This window comes from Candoia aspera, chromosome 5, assembly GCF_035149785.1.
Source record: "Candoia aspera isolate rCanAsp1 chromosome 5, rCanAsp1.hap2, whole genome shotgun sequence".
NCBI lineage: Eukaryota > Metazoa > Chordata > Lepidosauria > Squamata > Boidae > Candoia > Candoia aspera.
This window is the reverse complement of record NC_086157.1, coordinates 12,234,515-12,253,551: the sequence shown is the minus strand read 5'-3', so window position 1 is coordinate 12,253,551 and position 19,037 is coordinate 12,234,515. Positions and strand designations below refer to the sequence as shown.

Below are 19,037 nucleotides of genomic sequence, written 5' to 3'. Positions count from 1 at the left end.
ACTGCAGAGCCCCTGAGTTGGGTGTTATGGCCTTCTCCCCTGATCAAGAGACCACTGCCTAAAAGGAGGCATCACTGAGTATCTCCCCAAAGGTCTTCATCAGAAGAACATGCACATTCCAGCTCTGGTTTATCTCTTCCCTCCTTCTTGTCTACTATGTTGTGAGCCTTCATGCAGCCTTATCTTTTAATATGTATACTGTGCTTAGGATAGTTTAGATTTTATAAGTGCTGAATAATAACAATTGCTGCCAATTGAATTCCCAGTTGAATTGCCCCACTGAAAGTTATCATGAAGAGGAAAAAGGTATGCAGTCTTTTTGAGTGGTGAACTGTGTCATGATTGGTAATCGGAATGGACTTAAAGTGAAGTCAAGCCAGCCAAGCGGAGAACATACAGCAGCAGTCCTGTCAAGATAGCTGCTGAGAAATGCTACATAGAAGAGTCCTTCTCTGCAGTTTATCTGCCCTGGGAGCAAAAGGCTGAACAGGCCTAATGCAGGAGGGCTTCTCTTAGGTGACTTGGTCTTTCAGCTGGGCATCTTAGTGAATAAATCCATTAGAATGATCGACAGTTACTTGGACTGTCTGTATGCTTCCTAACATGAATGGGTAATTTTTAGAGGTTAAAGATATATTTATCAGTGGAGAACATGGGGGTGAAGAATGAACAAGAATCCATCCTGACAGACAGAAAAATGTGCCTTCCCAAAGTATGGTGTTCCCAGGTAGAAGACTTACAAATCTGGGGTACAGTTTGCTGGCTTGTCCATACGATGGCCCTCCTTTAACAGTTTGAAGAGTTCCTCAACTGGAATTCCTGGATATGGAGACCCCCCCAAAGTGAAGATCTCCCATAGCAGCACTCCAAATGACCATCTGAAAACCAAAGTTGAAAAATCCAGTGAGATTTTGAAAAAGGAAATTAAGATGTATTCTAACCCCTGTGAAGCCATGCAAAGGTAACATGTCAGTAATAGCTGGATGACTGAATTTCCTGGATTGTATTTTTTTAAACCAAACACTGGCAGATCTGTTGATACAGCTGAACAGAAGCCCAAATCTGACATCAGATAAGCATTTAAATAGATGCAGCCCAGGTCTTTGATCTTTGTGAAAGTCTCCACTAAGACCAATGAATAGAATAAGCCCATTTATTCATGGATTTCAGGATATCTTCTCTGCATGGCATTACAACTCTTTCCATGAATAGACATTTTGTTCCTTTTATTTTGAAACTGTGGGTATTGCTTACACATCACTCTGATGAGTGTAGACACGGTCAAACAATGCTTCTGGAGCCATCCATTTCACAGGCAGCCGGCCCTGTAATTAGGGAGATGAAAACAAAATATCCATCAGCAATTTCTGTCATCCTGCTGTCACACCACCTGATCTCCTCTGCTATAAACTAGTCCAAATAATTTTTAATCACGACCAATCTAAATTCATCAAATCATTGTATATTGTAATGGTGACCACTACATGGATTATCTACTTGATCCACCATTCACAGTTCATGTATCTAGTACAACCTTCTTCCTCTTAAGATAACCACCGGACTAAAGTCAGGATTCTGATAAATTGACTCATATTCTTCCCATCTGTCTTTCTTCTGGCTTCCTCTCTTACCCAAACTTCAGCAATTTTACTTGTCCCTTACATATGCACTGTAATGGCTTCATTTCACAAATAAAATGGAAGATAGAATCTTGTGGCAAAAAAATCAATTAACTATATTCAGACAAATTTAAAAACTTCCTCTTGTAAGAAGACAGAAAGGTTTAGTGGGCAGGGAAGAAAGACTCTGGGCTGCTGGATCCAAATCCAGCTAGAAATACTGTCACATCATGAGATCTCTTGCCTAGGGTGAAAGCAGAAGCAGATTTCACCGGCATTTGACAAGTTGTTCTACCTCATCTCACCAAAATCTGAGATACCTTTAACAAAATCTAAAATAAAAGGAAACAAGCTGAGGATTCCAGTGGACAATTTATCAATGACAAGTAATAAGCAACTCTAGTTAGTATCATTTTAAAAGGCTTTTGATTAATGAATAATAATTTATTTCTATTCCAAGAAGCATCACAGAGGAATGGAATGTGAGTCACACTGGGCCTTAGCAACGCTAAGGAAAGCTAGTTTTTTACAACCTAGGCATGTGATCAAAGACTCATAATCCTGGTTCTTTTCTTTTTTGGGCAACGTCAACTCATTCTGCTTTAACAGGGCTTCATAACAGCAGCACTTTCACATCCTTCTACAGCAAGCATTTTTCCTAGGGTGCTTACTACGAAGTTTTCACCTACAACCTGCATAGGATTCAGTCTAAAGCTCTCCTGATCAAGCTGGCCATGCTTTAGCCCAACAGATTTTCACCAGCCCTTGAGAGCTATAACTGTCTCACTCCATCTTCCAGATTAATTCAGATCATGGGCCCATAAATCAAATCTTTCCTGTTTAGCATATATATGAACAATGAGTCCCTATTCTTTCTTCTGGAAATTGGACAGGTTTGCATTTTTGAGATATCCAATTTACCCTTCCTTGATGTGGTGTTCCCCATGTTGGCTAGGAATTTTGGGAGTCACCATTCCAGCACATCTGGATGGCAAATGATCAGAACTGCGTCATTTTTTGGAAACTTTCCACTTACATTAGTTGTTTTTTTGTAATAATCAATGTTGTGAACATCTCTGGCTAGACCAAAATCAGCTATCTTCATCACATTGTCTTCTGTGACCAGAACATTTCTAGCTGCCAGGTCCCGGTGAATACACTGCAAAGGGATAAGTAAATAGAGAAACATGGCTTAAAAAGTTTTTAAAAATGTATAATGGACATTTGGAGTCAATAAACAGCTATATTCTCCATTATAAATCTGAAGATGAAGAGGGTTCTGTTAAATTCCTTGTGCTTTGGGGTACAAAGTGGTTGCAGCAATGCTGAGACTTTATTAGTCCGTTGTAACTACCCAAAAAGGTGCATCCTAGCTGTTACTACAAAGCAGCAGGAATTGGAGGTGAAAGGGAAGCATAAAATTAGGTCATTATTTGTTGCTGTCCTCGGAGTTGTCCAGATTTCTACACCTTAGATTGGGCTGCCTGAATGTTCACGCCTCTTGAGTGGGAATTAATCTATGTCAAGCAATCTTGACTGCACACATCACTTATGCCTTTTAATAAAACATGTCAGTCGGAAAAGGTGTTGCCAGAATCCTCCTGATTGTTTTGCCGCCATAAGCTAACAATGACCCTCCTCCTACAATGCAGGCCCCCAATCCTACCATGCCTACAACGAGAAGCTATAGTGCTTGAGCATGATCTCGTGGCTTCAATGTGAGCCACAATGGCATGCAGAGGGCGGGAGTGAATCCAGAATTCTGGATGCTCTAGAATATTATGAATTATGATACTTTAGAAGATTATGAATGTCTCTGCAGAGGCCCATAATGTTGTACACAAACCACAGAAACTATGATGAAGAGCTGATGCACTAGCCTTTGCTGTAGACAAGCACAGACAATAACTGCTGTACATTTTTGGTGATCAAAGAGCGTCTCATTCATTACCCTTTGCAACAGTCTAGTAAGGTAGACAAGCATTCTTATTTGGTCTTCTCAATTCACAACAGCGGCAATATTTCCAACTTAAGCACTTTTTGATGGCTCTGTATGGGCCAGATGCTTCAGTCACTTCAAAGATACCCAAAATGCTTTCTTATTTGGCAGAATCCAAGACTGAAACTAAACCTACATCATATCTTGATCAAAAGTTAAGAAACATTTTTAAAGTTGAAACCACTGTGATCTATGAACTATGGACTAGGAAATTAGAAGACCCCATAATGTCACATCAATGATCGTAAGTCCTTCAGAATGTTAAATCACTATGAACCAATTTGAGATTAAAATGTGTTTTGATTTTTTTTGGACTCCTCAAAGAATGTATTTGAAAGGAGAGACATTAGATTTCCTTTGCTGGAGAGATGTAAAAAAAAAAAAAGACGGTTCATTGTCCCATATGATTTGATCCTGAGAATTACTGGATTTTTTTGAGGGGGGATTATCTTTTAATTTGGAAGAATTAAAAGAATATAGGGAAATCCCTCAATGTTAAAGATGTTAATGTTATGTCGAATTATATTCCAAAACTGTGGAATCTGTCTTTGAGGAATTATGGTTAAGCTGGGACTGCGGGCCTGCCAAAATAATTATTTTGAGAAATAGGAAAAGTATAATGTATCTGTTTTTTAAAAGGCGATTTTCTCCACTGAACAGAAAATGAAGCAATATGTTTCTCTTTGACCTAGATTTCACGATATTTTACAACAACAGAGCAGTTCCATCATTTTTCTATGCAAGTATTCTAAGGTATTTTTTGTAAATCAGTGATTTTTATAAGTTTATGATATGTAAGTGATATATTTAAATCCTTAGTAATTTCTTTGAGTTTTTTTTCTTTCTTTTGTTCTCTTTATACTTTTCTTATAATTAGCTGTTTTTTGTATTTTCATTGTTTATGTTTTGTAATCCTGTTGATTTTTTAACTCAATTAATTAACACGAAGAACCCTCACTTGAAACATTATGTATTATGAAACTGCAGCATGTGCAGATCCCACTTTGGTTACTAAACAGATCAAGAGGCCCAAGATAGCTCTGAGCCAGCTAATCCAGAGATCTCACTCGGGAAAAGCTCCAGTCCTAAAGCTGCTAATACCACTGAACCCGTCAGCAGTCCTTCACTATCATTAAAGTTAAGACCTTTCTCCAGAGTTTGTTCTTAACTTCAACGCAGGTAATCCTCGACTTATGATGGCAATTCAGACTGGAAAGTGTGACCGCATCACTTAGCGACAGCAATCCTTGCAGTCCCGGTTGCCATTGTTAACTGGATCCCATGGTCATTAGGCAAGGCAACTTCCTGCCGGCTTCCACAACCAAGGTCAGTGGGGAAACTAGTAGGAAGCCACAAGTCCCAGGCCTGCAGGCAGGTAAGTGGCTGCTGCTGGGTGCGGGAGGGAGCGAGGGGGTGTGCGGGGGTGCAGGGGAAGGTCGGGGAGGGTGCGCGAGGTTGTGAGGGAGGGTGCAAGAGAAGCACGGCATGGGGTTGGGGAAGGTGTGCAAAAAAGGCATGATGCGGGTTGGGGAGGGTGTGCAAGAAGAGCAGTGCTGGTCAGGGAGGGTGTGCGAGAGGTGCACAAGAGGTGGGGTGTGGGTTGGGTGGGGTAAGTGAGGGGGTGTGCAAGGGTGCAAAGGAGGCATGGCGTGGGTTGGGGAGGGTGTGCAAGTGGGGGAGACTTACCCCAGCAACTTGCACCTTCCCTGCCAGCTTCCCCACTGACTTTCTGGGGAAGTTGGCAGGCAAGGGTGCAATGTCCATCACATGATCGTGGGGCACTGCACTGGTCATAAGTGTAACTGGTTGCCAAGCACCCAGATTGCGATCACATGACCGCGGGGGTGCTGGGATGGCTGGAACTCTGAGGACTGGTTGCAACCACCATTTGTTCAGTGCTGTCATAACTCTGAACGGTCGCTGAATGAATGGTTGTAGGTCAAGGACTACTTGTATATATATCAACCTCAATAGGCTATTCAGTTTTGTTCAAGGCATCTAATGGCAAAAGCACGTAGGAACCAAGGCCTTCTACTTTGTACTTTGTAGGAACCGAGGCCTTCTACTTCTACTTTGTAGAAGGCTACTTTCACGTTAACAGTATCACAGAATCATAGGGTTAGAAGGAAGCTAAACCACCTTTTCTCAGCTATCAGTCTCTGGAAGCCTAGTTTTTGCAAATGCTTTGCTACTCACTTTTTGAGATGCCAGATACTCCATTCCACGTGCTACCTGGTAGGCACATGAGACTAAGTCTTTAAACGTTAGCTGTTCCTCAGGTAGCTTGCAGGTATCAAAGGAATAATCCATGCCAGGTAGCCGACGAGCTCTAAGGTATTCCCTTAAATTCCCCTTCGATGCGTATTCCACAAGAACATAGAGAGGTCCTGGAGAAAACAATCCATTACTGTTTGAAATGCACTCTCATATCTCTCCAAGTTTCCTGCCGGCTTGCTACTCATTTTATGATTGGCATGCACTTTCTTTCTGATTCTAGAAGGGAGGAACTTCAGTTCCAGGATAGAGCTGTTAACTTTAATACTGCAAAGAGGAGCTGCACCATAACAATTTAGCAAGATAGGGGGAAAAAAAAGAAAACATGGTTCTGGGAACGTCCTCAAACTACAGACATAAAAACTCAAATTGAAAGAATCAGAATATCTTCCAGTCCCTTATCAGAAAGGAACCTATATGCCTATGCCATGTCAAACTTGCTAAAGGTTTTTTTTCAACAAATCTCAGGAACTCCTGAGCAAATGCATATTTACTGACTAATCAAAGCCCTACCTCTTCACAATGGCCCTGGGGAAGTCCCTCCTGGAAGTTCAGCAGAGATGTCTGACCTAAGATGTCTTCCTGAACATTCACCAAACTTTTATTGGGTTCCAATTCAGATATGGAAGGTCTGAGTTCACGTGGGAACCTCTACACACACAGTTCTACCTATGAGGCTCCCTCACGCAGATGCTTTTCCAGATTAGATACCACTAGAGTGATTTTGTAGAGGCAGAATTCACTTCCTTTGTTTTGAACAGTGTTTCTCAGCCTTTGCAACTTTAAGATGTGTGGACTTCAAGTCCCAGAATTCCCCAGCCAGCATGGCTTTGAGTAACACCTCAACAGCAGAAAGCAGGAACATTGAGGGAGAAGATATTGGGACTTTTTGATTGGTTCACCCAGAGTCTACCATTAGGTGCCATCAGAAAATAGCCTTTTGCTTATGACATCAATTTACAGGGATTACAATAAAAATAGGCATTGCAGAAGACCAAAGTAATCTATTCAAAGTAGGAAAATGGGTGTTAAAATGGCAATGGCAGTTCTATGTAAAGTGGGTGGAATCTACTGATGGGCTCTGAATTGACAGATTGCTTGGGCATCTGCGGTTAGGCTCATGAGATTTGGTTCAGGCTGGTTGCAACACTGAAATGATTCTAGAATGAGCAGCCTAGAGCTGCTAGAAACTGCTGTGTATCACAATAAAAGTAATTGTTATCATTTGATAAACTTTTTTAAAGCATCAGTTCTTTCTTAGGATAAAACAGTGTAGTAACTGCATGGAATTCACTTCACTTTAATTTTTCCTTCTAGATACCATATTAGTCACTCTGCAAACACAGATAAGTCAGAGAAAAAGTGTGCAAAATTAAACAGATTACTAGCACTGTTTAAATAATTTAAATATTTCATATTGGTCCTTCATGGCAACTGAGACAAGAGAAAGAGTTACTTTTGCACACCAGCTCTAAACTCACAGACAGACAAAAACACTGTTCGGCAATATTCAGTATACATGACTGCATTAGCTCGATATGCATAAACAGACCCAGGCTGAGCAGGCACATGACTAACTTCATCAAGTTCCCCAGCCATCAGTTTCAGGAACATACCATCCTGTGTGCAGGCACCCAAGAGGTTAATAATATTTTTGTGCTTCCCAATCATTTTCATCATTTCCATTTCTGAGACCAAGTCAGACAGATCTTTGTCTGTGGCATCATCTACAGAAGAGAGGAGAAAAGCATCACTGATAAAAAAGCATTTCCGTCACATGCCACACACAACTAATTCTGCCTCGTGGTCTGGCACCTTGACATTTTAGCTTGCAGATCAACAGCATTCCCTGTTGCTTGCATGCAGTTCCACCCTATTTCTGACTTTAGGGATCATTGACTCTTGCCCATTCCTTTCCTCCAATTTTGGATAACAAAGGATGTTTGCAAATACACAAATTTGGTATTTTGCACTGCAGAATTGCTGGTCTAAGTTCATGTCCAGGATAGGTCAGGGCAACCATTCAGAATTTGTTCAGGAATAAGGCCCCTTCTGCTTCAAAGATGGAGTGAGATAGGAGGCCCTATATCCCTGGAATGGCACTTCCTCGCAAACACTCCATACTCCTGCTTCCAATCTTAAAATGTGAAGAGCAGCAGTTTAAGAACCAAGAGGTGGAATCAAGGATGAATTGGAGCCCGCAGCCTGTTGACCTGGTATGAAGGACAGGGGAGAGACCCCAAAAGCCTGAGAGGTCATCTAGCAGCAGTCAGTCCATGGAGATGAAGCTTGAGAAGGGGACCAAGGCAGGACTAGAAATCAGAAACACAGAGAGGCAAGGCTCGAGGGAAAACCCATCTCCTTGCATTTGGTGTTTTTCAGTACCTTTCAGCATCTTCACAGCTACAGTAATAGGCTTGTTTGGTTTTTCCTTATCAATCCCCATTGCTTCTGCCATCACTACTTGGCCGAAACAGCCTTCACCCAGAGGCTTCCCTAGAGTCAGGCTGAAAAGCAGACAAGTGAGAACATGAGCTTGTACCACACTGCGATACCTGAAGAACAAAGAGGGGACCGTCTCAAAGCCATGCCTATATCTAGTTTCCTCACCGAGATCTTGCTAATTCCCACTTAGGATCAGCCGGCAGCTCAAGCTCAGAGACGTTGGCCAACATCGCTCCCTCGCTGGAGGAAAGGCGGGTGATCCTGACCAGAGGAGTGTTGGAATTCATGGAAGAGTTGGACTCCAAAGACACCTGCTTGAATAGAGCAAATGAGGTGTTATTGGCAACCGCCTCTCAAAGGAGCACACAGATGTTGCAGCAGAAAGGGCAAAGGGGTGGTGAGCTTTTGTGAGCTGCCAAGTAAGACCTATTAAACCTTTACTGGAAGCCACTGACTGCCTATTTCTAATTTTGTAATGTGGCATTCTTGTTAAGTCATCCAACTATATATATATATATATATATGGATTTTGGTTTAAACGGTCTAATTTGTAATTCCTGAGAGTTAACAGCTCTGCTCCTCTCGAATTTATTCCAATGAAGGTAGTACATCTATGATTTTGCAAAACATTAGGCTTCTTTCTGGCCAGCAATAATTATCTGTGGAATAACTTGCTTGAGAGCCCAGAGATTTAAAAAAGGAGACCTCTTTCTTTGAAATAAGAAAGAATATTGAGAAAATTGGCAGCTCCATTTGCTAGGACCTCCTTCACTTACATAACCTGCCATTTTCAGATTAGCATGCTGTGTGACTAGCTGACTGCATTTCATTCAAGAAATTCACAGTCGAATAAGTCATGTTTAGTATGATGAGTGCATCTAATGAAACAATAACTAACCACTGAATGGAGGAGTGGCGAGTGTTCCATACATTGTGCTTCACCCTCCTAAAAAACTGATAAAATTTCCTTTATTAGAAGAATTCTACACCATTGCCCAAACCATCATAATAAAGTAGGAATAAACGGGCAATTTTCTTAATGGAAGAAGACGAGGAATCTCTTAAGAATTAGGGGTTTTAAACTTGTCCATAAATTACTTGTGGTACTGTAGCGGTGGAAAGGACTGAAGTAACACACACACAGGTACACAGCTCTCTTCGATGAACAAACCTCTGCCCCACAGCAACAGCCTTTTCAGGACGACAAGAGCTGAACTGCCCCCAAAGGTATTATGAACACACAGTGCATCCCACCTACACAACTTAAATAAACTTGAGAGAGGTAAGCAACGTCTTGGCCAAATTTGTGGATGAAACCAAACTGTTCATGGTGGCAAAACTCAAAAATGATTGTGAAGAGCTCCAGAAAGATCTTTACAGTGTTCAGCAAAATGGCAAAAGCATGTAAAGCGATGCACACTGAGCCACACACCCTCACCCCAATTTTCTTATGTAATTATGGGATCAGAGCTGTATTAAAAATGGTTAGGAGAAAGAACTCGGGGCCATTTTGTCAGTGCTCAGCAGCTGTGAAAAAAGCAATTCCATGCTGGGATTGTCAAGAAAGGGGCTGAATATTAAATGGCCAACACTGTAATGCCATTATACATATAGGGCACATTTGCATCTGGACTACCATGTCCAGTTCTGCTCCCCAACTTTGAAAAAGTTATGACAGGGGTGGAAAAAAGCAGATGTGGCAACCAAAACGTCAGGGCCAGAATATTTGGGACTCTTTTGCATGGAAAAAGAGCAGCTGAAGGGAACGTGCGTGATATGGAGGAAGTGAACAGGGACAAGTTTTATTCCCTTTCTCATAACATTAGGACCATTCAATGAAAATGGACTGGAAGGAGATTTAGAGGAGGTCAAAGAAAGCACTTCTTCACACCATACTTAATTAACTTGTGGCACTGATTACCACAAGATACAATAATGGTTCCTAAGTGAGATGAAATTCAAGGAGGACAGGTGTATCAGTGGCTGCTGATTCTGACGACTCAATATTATTTAGAGTCATGGGGCAGCATGATAACAAGGTAAGTTGCCTGTTGTTGCAGGAAAATAAGAGAGAGAGACAGAGATGTCTCCACCTGTTTGCAAGCACCCCAGAATCAACCGGTTGACTACTGTGAGAAAAAACAGTACTTGGCTTGATCCAGAAGGCCTGTTCTTATAATCGTAACATTTCCTACTTCTTCCCTCAAACACAGGAATCACCAATCTTGTTAAAAATAGCACTGACATGATCCCTTCCTGGTATGCTCTTCCAAGAGAAAGCCTTCATATTAATTTCGAGTTACATCAGTGAAAACAGTTTCATTTGCACCTTTTGTTACTGTAAAAAGAAGCAGTTTGGGAACCGTGCTTTTAGTCTAAGTCTGTTTTATATTCCACGTTAAGAAAGAGTCAGGATCTGTAAACGAGAATGTTGTTAAGACTTTAAGGCCGTCCTTTACACAAAAGTTAAGTCCCTAGCAACAGGAAAGACAGACTGGAATAAATCCATATTCTCCAAAGAGTGACCCGATAAATTGCTTAGTTCTACGCTAGGTGTAAAAAAAATCAGGAGGACAGAGGAAGGGTAGGGATATAGCGAAACAGTGATCTTGTATCTACTTTCTGTTACCTGTCTCTTGAGGGGGAACTTGGAGACTTTCTGAACTGTGGTGGTGTTCATAGCCTTTTTGGCCGGCCTTTTAATTCTATAAATCACCACCATCACCGCCACCAGGATGGAAACAACAAAGGCGATCCCATAGCTGAGGATGCCTGCATAAAAAGAGCTGGAATCATCTCTTGCAACTCGTTTTTCTGCTGGAAAGGGAGAGACACACGTTAGGAACCAGAAGCACGGCAGCCCAATCATTCCTTATGTGTTTCACCATAGGTAATGCCCCATCTAAAATACACTATTGTAAAAAATATTCATTACACAGTACTAGATAGCTGTTTCCCCCCTTCCCTCCCCTTATTCACTGCACTCACAAGCCTCCTAGGATGCATGCCAGTTATTTTAAAATGTAAGTTCAGAATTGTGCCACAGGACCTTGAAAAGCATCTCACTGCTCCTCTGTGGGAGTAACAGGGTTCATGCTAGTGCTGGGAAGTTTCATTATTCAATAATAAATAGCAAAAGTTACAAAACCTAAGGTGGCTTTCTCAAAATGTGGTGATAGATCTCAGTGTAGAATGCTTTTCAATAGGTAAGATATGAAGCACTATCTAGTAGCTTTCTCTGCTAGATCCTTTATTTAGGAGCTGCCATTTAAATACTGGAATGAAACACGTGTTGAAATTCAAATGTAATTAACATGCACAGTAATGCCAAACAAATGTATATTAAAAGAAAAATGCTGAAATGCAAAATTTCAGTATGTGTTGCAGCACTGCTTGAGAAACAGTTTAGAGTTTCCGAGATGAGCTGGCAGCCAACAGACTTTATGGAGTTGGGGCACAGGATGATGTTGTTTAATTTGGGGATGTGTGTTCATTGGCACAAATCATTAACATCTCCCTGCCAAGAGACGCCCAACGGCAGAAGAAGGGCCCTGGCCCTGTAGAGTGGGGTGTGAGCCAAGAGGCCTTTTCCAGGCTCACCTTGTGAGAAATTGACTACAGAAGTTGAGAGCCACAAACGACTCACAGAGCTTCAAGTAACAGGTCTTGTGTTTTCCAAATTAAATGTGGACACAATCTAGCCAAAGAAGGTTGGAATCCAGTGACAGGAAACTGCTCCACATATACAGTTAACATTCAGAAATGCCCAAGCTTGTAAGTAGTTTGAAACAAAGACTTTTGAACTGCTCAAGGGCATACCCAGGAGGGCCCAAAAAATCGTAATAGTGTTCGTAACTGTTCCAAGCCCTGCCCCCTTTTTACATGCACGACACACACAAAAAGGGAGTGGGGCTTCAACAGCATGGGCATGGCTGCCATCTTGACTTTTTAGACCCCCTCCTGACCTGATCCTGGAACCTCTGGCAGCATCTCTCTTCTCACACACTTGTAGCTGTCTAAAAACATTGTGACATCCACAATAGTTTAACTGTCTAAGCATTCTGAAAATAGCACCACCACTCCCAACTGGGGAAATGCTAATGATTTAAGCTTATATCCACAGTAGAAACTTGTCATTTATTGCCACTTATAATGAGCTGCATGAAGCAAAATGTGCTTTTGGTGCCTGAAGATGATCATCCTGGCCTAAAACACAAGATGCATCCCCTGCTCAAGAACAGAGTCTTCATGAAAAGGGCTCTATGCCCTTTAGAGGCAAAGGGGAAAAGGGGGCCAAGCAGAAATACCTGGTAATACCGTCAGCCAAGCAGAATGATGTGAAAAACCAATAGAATTCCCAGCCAGGCAAGTATATTCCCCAGCGTCCTCAAAAGTAACATTGTGCAAGGACAGAATTTCTAGCTCTTTATCCGTTTTGTTAACACCTGCTGTCTATAGAGGGAAGAACAAAACAAAACAGAGATAGGAAAGGAAGGAGGAGAACAGGATAAGCAAAATTCCCAGGAAAGGTAACCCAGACAAATTCAAAAGCAGATGGCCATCAGAAGTGTCCGTGGCCTGTTCTGGTCCCCTAGCACACCAGATGTTTGTTTCCAAAGCAAATAGCTCCCTTCACCAGGCTCTTACTCTGTCCCACTAAGGAAGCATGCAAGCAAAGCGTCCAGTGAAAAATTCCCTCCACAATATGACTGTCTCATGGTTAGGAGGGTGAGGATGGAGATGGGGCGGCAGAGAGAAGAAGCGAAAGAGAAGACGCCGAGGCAAGCAGTGAGGCTGAAGGCGCGCGGGGTGAGTTAAGCATCTAATGCTTTAATTTGCGGAATTCATCCAGAGATGTCTCCACCAGGAAAAGCCTGGCTCATCTATGCCTCTTTGAAAGGTTTCAGTGCGTTTCCTTGCCCATTTTTGGAAAGTGGGAAAGGATTTCAAAACGCGTGGCTTTTGTGACAGAAGATTTCCTCCCTTGCCAACATGAACGCCTGACAACCGATCTACTGAAGAGAGAGTGACGAATCTTGAAGGGAGGAGACAGAAAATGTGATCACGGAGAGGCAGTTAGTAACACAACAGGGAGGAAGAGAAGTTTAAAAGACAGTCATTAATGTGGGAACTTTTCTCAGCAAATGATTCATAAAGCGTTTCGTTATTCTAGAAGTTAGAAAAAGTAAAAGTCGTAATCTTGAGACATACAGCACCAGGGGAGAGGAGAGAAAACAAAATGATTATTAATGGTAATGACTAGCAGTTTAGGCTGTTCCGGCTCATTCGTGCAGCTGCTAAGCCTCTGGGACAGAGTCGAGGGATTACCTGGTTCTGGTTTGTGAATGTGGAGCCAAAATGATTTTTCGGCTCTGCCTACGAAATTGTTGGCTCTACAAAGATATTCGCCTTCATCTTGTTTTGTCACATTGAATAGATTTAGGTTAGCATCGGCTTCAGCGCTTTTACTGATCCAAGACTGCAGAACAGACAGAAACCTGAACTTCAGTAAACCAAACAACCTTCCTCCATCACATGTTAGACAGACAGGGCTGATTAGCTGTTACTAGCACTGTTAACGTTGGAAGAGGACAGCTCTTTCTCAGAGCAGGGGTCCACGTTCAAGGCCCTTGGAGAGACGGCTGCTGAGCCTCTGCTTGGACATTCCCAGGGAAGAGGGGCGCACCTTCTCTCCAGGCCATTGGTACCAAGGCAGAAATGCTTTTGCTCCTAAGAAAATTCCCCTAACATTTAACTGGAATCTGCCTTCTAATCCCTTGAATCCATTTTTCCAAATTCTGCTCTCTAGCATGAGGGGGAACAGGTCATGACCTTCTTCTGTCGAGGGATCCTATCAGGTATTTGGAGGGGGCTAATCTAATCCCCTCCATCTTCTCTTTCCAAGGCTTCACAGGCCCACCTCTTTCAATCTCCTTCCACAGCAATCCCGTTCTAACCTTTTGATTACCGTCTCTGCCTTTCTCTAAACCTGTTCCAGTTTGCCTCAATCCCTCTTGAAGTGTGGTGAACAGGAGGGACGTTTTTTGTAGCCACATCATATTTGGCTCATGCTCAGTTGGCAATTATTATTCAAAATCTTCTTATAAATACTATTACCAAGTCAGGTATCCCTCATCCTATACCTGTTTCCTAAAGGAAGAACTCTGCATTTGTCTTTGATTATTGTATTATTTTCTGCCTATTTCCCTATCCTATCAAGATCACTTTCAGTTTTCTTTCCTCCAGAGTATTAGCTATCCCACACAAATTTGACAAGCATTTTTTTCACCTCTCCCCCTAAGTCACTATCAAAATACTAGCCCCAGGACTAAACCTTGTGATATTCCTCTCAATATTTTATTCCAGTTTGATGAAGAAGTAATCAGTGAGATTCTTTGAGTATGGTTGTCGAGACAACTGCATATCCACTTGTCACACCATTATGTCTTTTACCTAGCTTGCTAATTGGAAAGTTATGGCGTAATTTATCAATCTTTGGGCTGTAATCAAGATGCACCTACTGCATTCCCATGATCTGTTAAAGCAGTTAGTGGATAAAAAAAATGAGCTATACTTAGTCTTGCAAGATTTATTCTTGATAATTAATAAGCATGGACTTCAAGGTGCTCACAGAACCAATGACTTTATGACCTGTTCAGGAACTTCCCAAGTATTGATGTCAGTCAGTCTATATTAAATGGTCTATGGATCTTCATTTCCCCCTTTTTTGAAGATAAATACATTTGGTATTCTCCAACATCTGTAATTTCTTTATTCAGAGATCATTTCATCCATGGACCAAGTGATGAAGGCCAGCAAAACACTGTACTGGCTTTGCTAAGGAACGACATCCAGTGTTTTTGAAAAGCAATCTCTGCATGTTGCTTGCAGGAAAATTGGTCTTGAGTTAATGTAAACGTCCTTTTGGGAAGGCTAAAGTGCTGGGAAACAGCTGCCTCACCTACTCAAACAATCCTTCCATCAGTCCTGAGTGGTGATCCAGTGTTATTATCTTCCCTATCGTAAAGTCTGACAACCACTAGTGTCTTGAGTGTGCAAAATAGTTTCATGATAGAACTCAGATTTACATTAATCCTTTCCCAATTTATGGTTCTGTCTCTCAGACATGGTTATACAGTCAGTTCCTCTGGAGGATTAAACCCTGGCTTTTCCGACAAGATTTTCAGCAAATATCAAGGTTAATCTGGTAGTGGGTTGTTATGAGTGACTTCCTGTAAATACTGTTCTCTCTAGTAGGTTGCAGACTTAAAAGAGTTGTGTAGCTATGTACCAACCTTTAGAACAGAAACATAAGGAGTTCCATCTGGCCCGTATTTGCTTCCATTGACTTCCACATGTTTCAACCACTGGATGTGAGGCTGAGCATCACTGTATACTTTGCAGTGGAATTCGACATTGCTCCCAACCACCACGGTCTGATTAGCAGGCAATCCTGCCTGGAGAATAGGACGGTGGGGTGATCTTTCTATAGAAAGGAAAGGGGGCTTACTTATGGATAATGGATAAACCACTCTACACAGCATTTGTCCAACAAAAGCTTATTTCACCACACCACAACGCTGCTAGCTTTTGTATGAGGCCTAAACAACCATAATATTGTGTGATACAATATTTGCAGGCATAAGCTATTGCTCAATTTCTTTATTAAATGTGGAAGGTAAAATGTTGACTGAAACTCTGGCATGGAAACTGCAAAATACATTATTGTCTTGCTCAATCTGGCTTCATAAATGAGCAGCAAGCTTCACCTATCATCACCTATCATCAATATATGAGAAATAGAATAAAGGAAACCGGATGCAGCAAACCCCTTTGAAACAGTGCTGTTTTAATTTTTGGAACATGTTTGGTGAGACATGGATTTCCTCTGGTTTTTATTAGTTGGATTAAAATGTGGTATCTTAATTCATCAGCTGGAATGACTACAATTGGATTTATCTCTTCATCTATTTAGATGTCTCATGGAATTCAACAAGGATGTTCTTTATCTCATCTCATATTGAATTTGGCATTGGAACTGCTGACCTGTTTTAGTAGACAGTCAAAGGAAATTTGGGGTATAAAATTTAGTGGAATCTAAACTATTATTACTGTATAAGCAGATGGGTATTTGGGTCTTACTAAAGATTATCAGAGCTCTTTGCTTAAATTTGTGGATATTGTTCTGCACTTCAGTAAATTATCAATTCAATAAATTGTAGTACATCTAATATGCTTCCAGATTTAGAGTATCTAAGGAAACTTGCAAGAAATGAACATTTTTTAAAAATTTTATGAATCCTTTTAAATATTTTATTCCATTGGAGGAACCCTTGAAATATCTTTCAGGCCTCAGGGGACCCTTGCACATTCAGGCTCAAATATAGGCCATAAGTTGTGTAGGCCTGTATATATGCATTAACAGAGTTCTTAAACTGAAAATAAAGAATTAAACTTACATCTTTAATGTGAAGTTGCCTGAATGTGAAATAATTTTTTAAACAAATTGTGATCTCCCGGGGAACCCCCAGTGACCTCTCACAGAACCCTAAGTTGCCACAGAACCCTGGTTGAAAAACCCTGCTCTAAACTGATTAACTAAAACTTATATTGATATAAATAGCTTATATGGACTAATAAAAATAGCTAAAATGAATATGACATCTGCACTGATACATGTATTCAGAGTAAGTCCTATGTTAATTCCTCTTTGATATTTTAAACAAATTGATAAGACATTGAGAAAGTTTTTCTGGGTCAGATCTTTCCACCCAGTTTTATCTAAATTGTTACTTCTGTATGAAGAAGGGATTTTTAATTGCCTGGATTTTCAATTAGAACTTTGGGCTGATATTGGGTAGAACATTGGGCTGACTTTCAGTTAGAACTTTGGACTTCTGCTTCTTTTCAGAATTGAAATGTTTTTCAAAAACTATTATTCTGGAAAGTTATTATTTGACCTCCAAACCAGTTTACTGCTAATAATTCTTTCAAGACACAATGCATTGCAAAAAGAATCTGTGCTGTGCAGATTTGCCAAAGGATAATATATTCCAGTAAAGCAGTTTTTGACTTCATCGATTTCTGAAACCCCAAATGACTTCATTGGAAAATTAAAATGTTAAATATGTCTCTTATGGTCTTAATATGAGACTAATTCATAAAAAGTTTCTTTTCTGTGTTTACTGGATACCTTAGTGGATGTTTAAGAAGGGTTAGGTGTCAAGCTGCCATTGCTGCTATTGTTAATATAGTTGAGAGGACTTTGACACATGCTTTCAGCTTGTTCTACAATAGTTCCATTTGGGGCTGATTTCAAATCAATGTTAATGTGATTTTGTAAAGAAAAATAAGGTGCAGAGATGTTACTGTGATTATGAATTATATGCTGAAAATTTGGAATTTGTGGATTATGAAGGAGTTTGCATTTATCAAGCATGGAGCATAGCCATGGGCATGTTACGGACCCCGTCTGTAAGAGAATTCCATCTGGCGGGGTCCAGGAAGCGAGCCTTCTCTGCAGTGGCCCCTGCCCTCTGGAACATCCTTCTGCCAGAGATAAGACAGATTCCATCTCTTGTGGCCTTTCGAAAACAACTGAAGGCCTGGTTTTGCCACCTTGCCTGGGGTGGGGAGGGAAGTGATCACTCCTGGAGATGACGGGTGCCCTAAAATGGCCCTTTAGATATATATGAGCAGTATTTTAATTATCATTGTCATCTGGATTTTATACTATATTTATGTCTTATATGGTATTTGATATTTATGTTTATGATATTTTAATGCTTTTATCGCTATTGTAAACAGCCCAGAGTCCCTCCTTTGGGGGGAGATGGGCGGCGGCAAAATTAAATGAATGAATGATGGTTTTTGTTTTGTTGAAAAGAAGTAACTCCTCCAGACTCAAAATCTTAGATTGAAGATATGTGCTCACATTCCGTCTTTGAATTTGCTGTTTACTAATGCAGTGGAAAAATTGATCAATATGATTGGTATGGGTAAAGTTGAATTTGTTGTTCAAAAATGAGTATCATGTTTCTATTGTAATACAGGTAGTGCTTGGTTAATGATGGCAATTGGGACCAGAATTTCCATCGCTAAGTGATACAGCTGTAAAGTGCAATGTCACATGACCACGCCACCTAGCAACAGCAGTTCCAGCAGTTCCTGGTTACCACTGTTAAGCAAATCATCCCAGGTCATTAAGCGAGGACCACACATGATTATGACTTCCAACTTCCTGCCGGCTTCCCCACTGACTTTGTTTGTAGGAAGCGGGCAGGGAAGGTCACAAATTGTGATCATGTGACCACAGGATGCTGAGATGGCCAGAACTTCAAGGACTGATCAGAAGTACCACTCGTTCAGTGCCGTTGTAAGTTTGAACGGTCTCTGAATGAGCGGATGTTAACTGAAGACTACCTCTATGTGTAGTTTTTAAAATTGTATGTGCATTATTTTTTAAGTTTTTTTTTCTTGGGATACAGTGCTTTTTCATTTCTTACTACCTGGAAAATCCTGCCTCTTCTGAATTCTAGCTTAAATCTGAGGCTGAAGGGAGATCAGCTTCCTGGTTTCTGGCTCTTTCATCCAGCAAATCTATTTTCCAACCGTTTTTCTCTTTAGAAGTGGAGTAGCTGAGAGGAATTCCTTCCTTCCTCAAGAGGATGTTGTTTGGGACAGATGAGGAACAGCTGTTC

At 41.0% G+C, this 19,037-nt stretch overlaps 1 protein-coding gene across 6 annotated transcripts in view; it reads right to left on the bottom strand.

Moving 5' to 3' along the window:
- Positions 1-19,037, bottom strand: part of FGFR3 (fibroblast growth factor receptor 3) — a 74,317-nt gene that overhangs the window by 8,159 nt on the left and 47,121 nt on the right. Inside the window, exons 7-16 of one of the 6 annotated variants that reach the window (XM_063304600.1) lie at positions 15,633-15,823; positions 13,666-13,816; positions 10,967-11,151; positions 8,503-8,651; positions 8,278-8,399; positions 7,509-7,619; positions 5,815-6,005; positions 2,656-2,778; positions 1,255-1,325; positions 741-878 (exon numbers count right to left, since the gene is read on the bottom strand). In XM_063304600.1, the coding sequence (XP_063160670.1) occupies positions 741-878; positions 1,255-1,325; positions 2,656-2,778; positions 5,815-6,005; positions 7,509-7,619; positions 8,278-8,399; positions 8,503-8,651; positions 10,967-11,151; positions 13,666-13,816; positions 15,633-15,823 (1,432 nt within the window). Of the gene's footprint in view, positions 1-740; positions 879-1,254; positions 1,326-2,655; positions 2,779-5,814; positions 6,006-7,508; positions 7,620-8,277; positions 8,400-8,502; positions 8,652-10,966; positions 11,155-12,644; positions 12,790-13,665; positions 13,817-15,632; positions 15,824-19,037 lie in introns of all 6 variants that reach the window. The other 5 variants (XM_063304601.1, XM_063304598.1, XM_063304599.1 and 2 more) reach the window with 5 other exon arrangements.